General features: G+C 47.4%; 2 protein-coding genes across 2 annotated transcripts; one reads left to right on the top strand and one right to left on the bottom strand.

Moving 5' to 3' along the window:
• The first annotated feature begins 3,764 nt into the window (after window positions 1-3,764).
• Window positions 3,765-7,502, top strand: LOC125758660 (uncharacterized). The gene is made up of 3 exons (XM_049416096.1): window positions 3,765-5,078; window positions 5,677-5,722; window positions 7,258-7,502. Exons 1-3 carry the CDS (start codon window positions 3,765-3,767, stop codon window positions 7,500-7,502), a joined length of 1,605 nt encoding a protein of 534 aa, XP_049272053.1.
• Window positions 7,503-8,351: 849 nt separating this feature from the next.
• LOC119394472 (uncharacterized) lies at window positions 8,352-9,476 on the bottom strand. Its single transcript, XM_037661774.2, has one exon. It carries the CDS (start codon window positions 9,419-9,421, stop codon window positions 8,360-8,362), a length of 1,062 nt encoding a protein of 353 aa, XP_037517702.1. The 5' UTR covers window positions 9,422-9,476; the 3' UTR covers window positions 8,352-8,359.
• Window positions 9,477-10,420: the final 944 nt, after the last annotated feature.

Raw genomic sequence — 10,420 nt, forward strand, 5'->3', positions numbered from 1 at the left:
AAGCTAGCGAACAGGCCGCGAGCGCACCATGAGCATGGTATGTATATCATGCCGTACATGAGATGTATCATTATTTTAACACAATAGCGTTCAAGAGCTCGTTTCGTAGAAATTCTGCTGTCGGCGTCGGCGTCAGCGTCAGTGACGGCGTCATTGGTTGTGAGCTAAAAATCGCCTTCTCCGTAACCGAAAAATCGAGAAAGATGCAAATAAAATAAATAACAAAGATCTGCGGGTTCGAGTGAGAATCGAACCCAGGCCGTGTGCGTGGCACACAGGTGTTCTACCGCAGATCCACGCTATTTCGTGAAACTCCTTCGGAAAAAAACACCATATGACTAATCGAGAAAAATGCAAATAAGATAAATAATAAAAGCTTGGAGGACGCTTGAGCTTCGCCTTCAAGAGTAAAACCCGATAGCATAATCGGGCCCCGTGCGCAGCGCCTTCTTAAATGCTGGACTAGCTTAGGTTCTTGGCGCATGCCTCAACCGTGCCGTAAGAAAATGAACGACTGTGCGCGTAACATTGGCCGTTTCAAAGTATCTTAGAATGCCTACTGCAAGTGCCGTTGTTAAGTGCCCACTACGCCATAATTTTTGGTGCGATTCGAGCCAACTACGGTAGGCAAAAGCTAACACAACACCCCTTATTCCTTCGTTTCTGAACTCAAAAAGCATGGCCGTCAGCATTGTGAATGAAAGTCGATCATCAACAATTTTCAAACAAACGAAAAAGAAGGTACACGCTTATCTACTTGCGTTTCAAACATGATATGTCTGGTTTTTTTTTTTCTTATTGTGTGTCAGATTGGCGCATCTCGTGTACTTTTTCAGAAATGCACTGTGCTTTAAATTCGTTCCAGTCAGACATGGTCCTGTTTACGTATTCGAAATTTTTCACTTTTTCATAACTGTTCACAACCACGGCTTCTTTTTCAAAAAAGAAAGATTCTTTATGTTTGTCCGTAAAGAGTGCATTTGTACGTGTTTGATTATTTATTTCCTTCTTTTTCTTTCCCGCGCTTTTCTTTTTTAAATGTGAAGCATTTCTTAGCGAACCTCTGGCACTTCGAGCGTTTCTATCTACGTATCTATCTATCTATCTAGCCGCCTACGTCTGGGTGCTCTCATGATCGCCTCCTTAACTTGGTGTAGACCAAAATTTGCATGGGAGGGTAAGAGGATTTGACGAATATGACTGCCGGGTCATGACATATGAATAATGTTAAAATCCTGTCGCGTACGTCGTCAAACACTTTTCACTAGACAAGTGTGGCACATATCCGTTTACCACGGACCGCGGTGTACGGGTATGCGCCACAGGTGATTGACAGTTTATATCTACCGAGGAACGGCGAGAACAGACATTGGTAACCTAAATGCGAGAGCGTTAAGGAAAACCAACATCGGCAGCGTTGACTCAACAAATAGAAAGAATGAAAATTAGGATCCCAGCAGGAATCGAACCCAAGCATTCTGCGTGGCAATCAGACATTCTACCACTGAGCCACGCCAGGTCTATAAACTGGTTTGGAAAAACCGCCTACGCAGGCGTAATATCGGTGCAACGTCAATTGTAGTTGTGGTGCTGGCTATCTAATTTTACAAGAAAGCAATAAACACTACATGATGCACCTACGATGTGTACTCCTATGATACAGGCGGCATATCAGATTAACGTCTGTAGTTCCAGTGTTGGCTCCGCTTTTATAGTAGTCTAATAACATTACGTTCGTATTCTTATGATTTAGCAAGATATATTGAAGCATTGCTCGATCCCGGAGGAATACATTAACGAAAGTTACATATGATATCCACATCACCGCATCGTAAAGTGCACTTCGTCCACCAGAACGACGCAGTGTCTACATTTCTTACGAGGCTGGACGATGGCCTCATGCCGACCGAGGATGATGCCAGATTGATTGACAGCCGCTTTGTAGACTAAGCTACGTAGGCCACATACGCCCAGGTAGTCTACGAATACGACAGACACCATCCACTGATGTTGGTCTACGTAGCACTATCCAGGCCTACCAGCCTCGACGGCCTATACCTCACCAACGCGAAGGGCGGCTTCAGGTTCCGACATGTCGCCGGCTCTGTCGACAGACAATTTGTCGACGAAATTACCGAGGCATCCACGAATTCCAACAGCTCTACTATACCACATATTTCACTACACATGGACCCCTCGACATCACGATCACGACTGGATCCTTTAACAAGTCATGACCAGCTGCTGGTGCTCACTGATCTCGGTGATGATGCCCTTGTTCAAGAACTGTCAAGAATGTCTTGCACACATGCACAAGGGTTCGAGAGACGTGCGTGCGTTCTCGGGACACGTATAAGCACTACATATCAGCTTACAGCTTCTGGTGTTGGTAATACCCACGTTGCCATTGGCGGCGTTACCCAACCGTAAAAAACTGGTTATATAACACATATGCGGCTCTACAACATATATATGTGTGCGTATAAAATTTATACAAATCTTTAGCGTCATTTTGTAACGCGTCGCTCAGTAAAAAAAAAGTTACGCCAGAGTCACCTACCCGGCGCATGCTTCGCATGACATTGACTCCCACAGTGCGTGGGATCTGCCGAATCTTTTTTTTTTTTTGCTGTATAGCTGTACTTATCCTATTTTCACTGCATTGAACGTATGTATTTGTGTTGTACACAGACATACAGAGTGTTGTGCATTATCGTGGTCTGGGTGGGGATTGGTGCACTGTCAGGCATACAGTTGCCTTTTCGCCACCCCTTCCCATAACTTCTGGATCAGAGATGTGTGCTTCACATGATGATGAATAGCCTTCAAATTTCAGACGTCAATCTTTTGCGAATCAGCGAAGGGCCCACTACGCGTCCGTAAGGCAACACGTGAACCTACGCAGCTGTTCACTTTCTTGATGCTTTTGCTGGTGCTGCTGATGATTAAATAAGTATGAGCGCTTTGTAATGGGCAGGCCTTTAGAACACCCACAGGTTGCGCAGTTCACATGCTTTGACGCCTCGCACGATCCGACTTTGCATTTTCCGACTACACCGACACCGACAAGCGCAAAAAAAGAAGCTTTCGGCTCAATCAGTCTGTTTTTTTATGTCAGTTCAGTCAGTCAGTTCAGTCCAGTCAGTCAGTTCAGTTCAGTTCAGTCAGTCAGTCAGTCAGTCAGTCAGTCAGTCAGTCAGTCAGTCAGTCAGTCAGTCAGTCAGTCAGTCAGTCAGTCAGTCAGTCAGTCAGTCAGTCAGTCAGTCAGTCAGTCAGTCAGTCAGTCAGTCAGTCAGTCAGTCAATTAAATAGAGGCGGCTAAGAGTGTAGCTGTCGTCGATGTCGCTACCGCTACCATGTGTATATCTCCTAACCAGAGTAGTATGCCTTTGTTCCCAGGCCACCGGTACCTGGGTCCCGGGAATCCACAGCGCAACGGAGCTCCGGTGGACGAGGACGACGGCATAGCCAAGTCACACGACGAAGCCTACGAGCGGGCCACGAGCCACGAGGACGTCTTTGCTGCTGATCAGGCATCTGCGGCTCTCTTCTTGAACGACTTTAGACGCACGGGTAACTGGCACTCCGCATTAGGTGCAGTTGGTCTGGGCACGAAGAATATTGTGGAACAATACGTCTTGGGCCGTAGTCTCTATGGAATGCCAGGAGATAGACGGAAACGTGCACATAACGGGGAATCAGATACAGCAGACGCAAAGCGATACCAGCCTGACTCAACTACCGGCGACACCCAAGGTGCGCAGATGTCGCAGCAGATGCACTCAGACGCCCCCACCCGTCCAGGCGGAGCAGGAGTTGGAGGTGACGGTGAAAATTCGACAGAGCTCGTTCAGCAGATTTTGCGCGTACCTCGCGACGACGGAGTGGTCACAGTCTTCCGTGACAGCAAAATACTCACCACATGGGCCTACGCAATGCTGAAGACTAATTTAGTTTATGACACCGAGAAAACGTTTCCAGGAGTTCTGACTAGCCTGTCACGCTTGCCAGTGGACCGGCCGTATCTTTACATTCCTCACGGCACCTACCTTAACCTACCAGCTCACACAAGAGCTGTTAGCTGCTCTGTCAAGGTAACCCCTCATGGTTTACGCACGCCATGGAGGACGGGCTCTTCGGTTGTCCAACCCGTCAACTCTGACATGCTAGTTTATGGCCTTAGCTCCGTCGGACTGAACCACTACTTGGATACCGGCATGTGTCGTGTGAAGAAAGGCGAGACAAACAACCCGATGAAGCCACAGTCTTATTTACCATTTCAGGAGAAGGACCACTCGGATCTGGCTAAGAGCTACTGGGGTCTAAAGATCACACCCGGAAACGAGGATGACGATGGCGATGACGAAAAGAGCATACCTGCGTGCATGGGTGTACCACGTCACAACTTTGCTTACGACTTTATTCACATTCACAAGGCAAGTCCCCGCTTGACCAAGTTCGTAAACCAGTTTCCGTTCAAAGGTCACGTGGGCACACCTATAGTCAACTATGAGTACCAGTTTGGAAGTGACGCATGGCTAAAGATGGGTCCAACTTATAACGCGGGAAACGAGTTGCTAACTCGTACACACCTTGGCCTGCCTGCTGACGTTGTATCCTACACCACTAGCAACATGTCAAACTACGAATCGTACGAGCAAAAGCCAGATACCAACATCACCATGCGGCTTCGACCCGACGATATGCACACGCGCCACGTGAAGTATTTGGACCCTATGGAAAATACTTACTTCACCCGAGGTTTAAAAACGATGGCGCACTCAACTATTCAACCAAGTTTGAGTTTTGGGGTATTGGCAGTAAGCAAGTCTAACAAGGACGACCCAGGCAGTACTGAAACCTTTCAAGACATTGCCGCCTTTTTTCAAATTGACACAGAACTGGTGGTTCACTCTGACGTAGACACCATAGTTGCCGACAGTGTTACTTTACCCTCGAACGTGGGGCCTTACTTGCGTCACTCCAACGAAAACATCAAAGCAAGTTACAACAGCCTCACACGTCACGGACGTCCAGTCAACCTCGCTCGCACGGAGTCCGAAGTTACCGAACACAAGGCAGAGCTGCAGAAGATTGCGCAAGCTCAAATTAATGCATCAAAGAAGTTGCTTCAAGAACCCTACGCTCGGTGCCATTTTTCCCACAATAGATCGTTCTGTTTAATAAAAGCAAAATAAAAAAGCACAACTTTTGTTTCGTTTCTTATTTACTTCACAATGCTGCGCCGTTGTCGTTGTCGTCGAAGCCTAAGAAGGGATATATTTAAATATATATATATATATACTTTTTCTGAGTGGAACTACAACGACAACGACATACAAAAAAAATTAAGCCATCTCGTTGTCGTTGTCGTCGAAGCCTAAGAAGAGATATATTTAAATATATATATATATATACTTTTTCTGAGTGGAACTACAACGACAACGACATACAAGGAAAATACGTGTTTAAAAAGCGCCTTTGTTGTAGAAGAAAAAAAAACTCATTTATATTCCACTGAGCGCCATGCAGGAGACGGAGAATAACTAACTAGTTGTCGCGCAATCGTAACTAGTTCTAGACGGGTTTTTACACTAATTATAAAGGGCTTCCAAGGCCGCCGCGAGGGGTATATAAAGAGGTGTGCAGCAGCTCAGAACTCACAGTCTTCAACAGGCTGTCCACTCAGGAGGACCTCAAGCGGACACTCAAGACGCCATCGGTAAGACTTTTTTTTTTCGGTTAGCTATGCTATATTCTGAATTCTTGCATTTTTCTGCTTTTTAATAGAGACCATGGCAGAATCACGCAAACGTCAGCTTGACGATCAAGAAACAGAAGATGAGGTACCCCTATATTACCATTTGGAATTATTTTTTGGTGACGCCATCTATATTCCCAGGGACAAACTACAAAGTTTATTGGTTCGAGCGACGAGAACAGTACCTATGACATTAATGAAACCCTGGCGGCATTTGCGGAACCTGATCGAGGCGTGGGAGAAGTATCAGATCCAAACGTGTCCGAACCAGGAACAGGGGTTGGAGGAGATGGAAAAAGTTTACAACCCCCTCCACGCTGGGCACTGCAGCTACAGTCAGTTCCAAAACGAAGAAAGCTTGTGCATGATGTGTTTCCCGCTCGAGACGACGGAGAAGCTGAGACAATTTGTCACGACATTATCAGAGGATTCGAGCAAGGGCCCACCCAGTACGGAATCGCTGCCGTCGCACTCCACACACGAGGAACTACACTCCCACACGTCCACGTCTTACACGACTGCAGCTGGAGCAATGGCACATGCCGATGTGTTATCTTCGCTGGCTTCGTCAGACGACCAAATCGCTCGTCAATTTGGTCTACAAGCGCCAGTGCATGGGACCTCTACCATCTCGTCAAGTATTTCAATAGTGAGCCCCGAGTATTGGAATACATTAAAATGGGAGGAAATGATTGGGGTCGCGACGTTAGAAATGAAGTTTTGGGACAACTCGAAGGTTCTGGACACGAGCCCGGGCGAGTTTTGGAAATACTGTACCCGAAACTTCCGCATTCAGTTGCATGTGACGACGCCCATGGAGGTCAGACGAGCGGTGGAGACACTGACGAGGTACGCGCAAGAACGGGTGCAAAGTGCCGAAAACGTTCAAAAGGAGCGTCGGAAGAATCCATCTACGACTGGCTACGCGAAAACCCCGTATCGCCGTTGACAAACATTGTGCGCACCCCCAAGTGGCTGGCAGACCCGGTGTTTCGGTTCATTCGCCTGGACGACAAGCGCCTCCAACGAGCTATCCAGGTGTTTAATGACGAAATGTGCTCGTACACCACCTTGGACTTTATTGAAATGTACCAGCACACCCAGCCTCTCTTTGATGCCCCACACGGTGACCTCGCTACCTTTTACATGGATGTGCCCGCGTCATTTGATGCCATGATGGAACTATTAAACTTTCAGTTTAATGGCATCCACGAGGAAGTGTCGGCCTTTGTAAACAACCTATATAGCCTGGTCGAGAAGGCGGTCCCCAAGAAAAACTGTATGGAGATTGTGTCCCCTCCGAGTGCAGGAAAAAACTTTTTTTTTTGACCCCGTTCTTTCCTTTTACATTAACCGCGGTATGATCCGCAACTTTAACCGCTACACTAGCTTTCCGCTTCAGGACACCGTGGGCCGTCGCATCCTGGTGTGGAACGAGCCAAACTGTGAGTCGTCTGCTTTTGATACTGTTAAAAAAATTTTTGGCGGTGACGTAGATTCGGTGGCGGTCAAGTACTCGGCTAATCAGACCATTTCCAGGACGCCCGTCATTGTGCTCTCGAACAACGAGGTGTTTCCAGATGACGAGGCCTTCAACCACCGCATGTGGCGCTACAAGTGGCGAGCGTGTCCTCCACTAAAGAAATACGACAAGAAGATCCACCCGATGGCCCTGGTCCTCCTGTTTGATGCTTTTGTACTCGAAGAAACATACGTCGGCACGCGCCAGCTTGATCAATAAACAGCTTTCAACCTAACATACTGAGTACTTGGTCAATGCTTTGCATTTTCCGACTACACCGACACCGCCAAGCGCAAAAAAAGAAGCTTTCGGCTCAATCAGTCTGTTTTTTTATGTCAGTTCAGTCAGTCAGTTCAGTCCAGTCAGTCAGTTCAGTTCAGTTCAGTCAGTCAGTCAGTCAGTCAGTCAGTCAGTCAGTCAGTCAGTCAGTTCAGTCCAGTCAGTCAGTTCAGTTCAGTCAGTCAGTCAGTCAGTCAGTCAGTCAGTCAGTCAGTCAGTCAGTCAGTCAGTCAGTTCAGTTCAGTTCAGTCAGTCAGTCAGTCAGTCAGTACTTGCAAAGCTTGTACTGACTGACTGAACTGAACTGAACTGACTGACTGGACTGAACTGACTGACTGACTGACTGACTGACTGACTGACTGACTGAACTGAACTGAACTGAACTGAACTGAACTGAACTGAACTGAACTGAACTGAACTGAACTGAACTGAACTGAACCGAACCGAACCGAACCGAACCGAACCGAACCGAACCGAACCGAACCGAACCGAACCGAACCGAACCGAACCGAACCGAACCGAACCGAACCGAACCGACCGACCGACCGACCGACCGACCGACCGACCGACCGACCGACCGACCGACCGACCGACCGACCGACTGAACTGAACTGAACTGAACTGAACTGAACTGAACTGAACTGAACTGACTGACTGGACTGAACTGACTGACTGAACTGACATAAAAAAACAGACTGATTGAGCCGAAAGCTTCTTTTTTTGCGCTTGTCGGTGTCGGTGTAGTCGGAAAATGCAAAGCATTGACCAAGTACTCAGGATGTTAGGTTGAAAGCTGTTTATTGATCAAGCTGGCGCGTGCCGACGTATGTTTCTTCGAGTACAAAAGCATCAAACAGGAGGACCAGGGCCATCGGGTGGATCTTCTTGTCGTATTTCTTTAGTGGAGGACACGCTCGCCACTTGTAGCGCCACATGCGGTGGTTGAAGGCCTCGTCATCTGGAAACACCTCGTTGTTCGAGAGCACAATGACGGGCGTCCTGGAAATGGTCTGATCAGCCGAGTACTTGACCGCCACCGAATCTACGTCACCGCCAAAAATTTTTTTAACAGTATCAAAAGCAGACGACTCACAGTTTGGCTCGTTCCACACCAGGATGCGACGGCCCACGGTGTCCTGAAGCGGAAAGCTAGTGTAGCGGTTAAAGTTGCGGATCGTACCGCGGTTAATGTAAAAGGAAAGAACGGGGTCAAAAAAAAAGTTTTTTCCTGCACTCGGAGGGGACACAATCTCCATACAGTTTTTCTTGGGGACCGCCTTCTCGACCAGGCTATATAGGTTGTTTACAAAGGCCGACACTTCCTCGTGGATGCCATTAAACTGAAAGTTTAATAGTTCCATCATGGCATCAAATGACGCGGGCACATCCATGTAAAAGGTAGCGAGGTCACCGTGTGGGGCATCAAAGAGAGGCTGGGTGTGCTGGTACATTTCAATAAAGTCCAAGGTGGTGTACGAGCACATTTCGTCATTAAACACCTGGATAGCTCGTTGGAGGCGCTTGTCGTCCAGGCGAATGAACCGAAACACCGGGTCTGCCAGCCACTTGGGGGTGCGCACAATGTTTGTCAACGGCGATACGGGGTTTTCGCGTAGCCAGTCGTAGATGGATTCTTCCGACGCTCCTTTTGAACGTTTTCGGCACTTTGCACCCGTTCTTGCGCGTACCTCGTCAGTGTCTCCACCGCTCGTCTGACCTCCATGGGCGTCGTCACATGCAACTGAATGCGGAAGTTTCGGGTACAGTATTTCCAAAACTCGCCCGGGCTCGTGTCCAGAACCTTCGAGTTGTCCCAAAACTTCATTTCTAACGTCGCGACACCAATCATTTCCTCCCATTTTAATGTATTCCAATACTCGGGGCTCACTATTGAAATACTTGACGAGATGGTAGAGGTCCCATGCACTGGCACTTGTAGACCAAATTGACGAGCGATTTGGTCGTCTGACGAAGCCAGCGAAGATAACACATCAGACTACTTTCTATGCACGCCCATAAAGACTACTTAGCAGACTACTTTCTATGCACGCCCATAAAGTAGCATGCATTAGGTGGGCATAAAGAATTGGCTGTAAACACTTTCTTAGACCCAGCGCTTTCAAAGAGCAGAATGTGCCCACTTTAGCGCAGGATGTCACGCACAGCCTCAACATATCAAAAATCGCACGCATGAACCTCCGTAACTATCAAGAAAAATAACCGAGACCACATCACAGACAAGCAGTAAATATTTGCGCCTCCAGCAGGAGTGTCTGCGATGCTAAATCCTAAGGAAGCCCCCTGCATTTTACCGGTACTAAATTCTCACAAAAAAGTTTCCTGAATATGATCGGCCTATGCGGCGCTGGCGTGAACTTTTTGCTTATATGGTAATGAAAGTCTTTTTACGAACGTCGGCGATGCGCATGTGACGAAATAAAGTAAATTTAACAACGCAGATGACTAATTATTTCTGCAATACAAACACACCATGCAAGAGTTGAAAGAACTTCACAAAGAGTATCTCAAAAGGAGAAGTGAGCGATTCTTTGCACACGTAGCATGATGTAAACAATGTGGCTAATGTAAATTCAAATTAACAAGTTCGTTTTTACTTAGGCTACCTATCAATTAGCGTTAAAGTGCGAAGCGTTGTTATCCGGGTCGTCTTTCGTTTATCATGCATTCCGTGTTTTCGCAGGGTTGTTCGGCTTCAACTGCGCTGTTACTCTGAAGTCGCCGATCTTAGCGCTGCCATCTTAAACCACCTTAAGATACATCGGACGTCAGAGAATATCAGTTAGCCTTCCTCCGCTTATTGTCTATCAGAATAACCGACTTCACAGTATTCTCCACCC

This window comes from Rhipicephalus sanguineus, chromosome 5 (genome assembly GCF_013339695.2).
Source record: "Rhipicephalus sanguineus isolate Rsan-2018 chromosome 5, BIME_Rsan_1.4, whole genome shotgun sequence".
Lineage (NCBI taxonomy): Eukaryota > Metazoa > Arthropoda > Arachnida > Ixodida > Ixodidae > Rhipicephalus > Rhipicephalus sanguineus.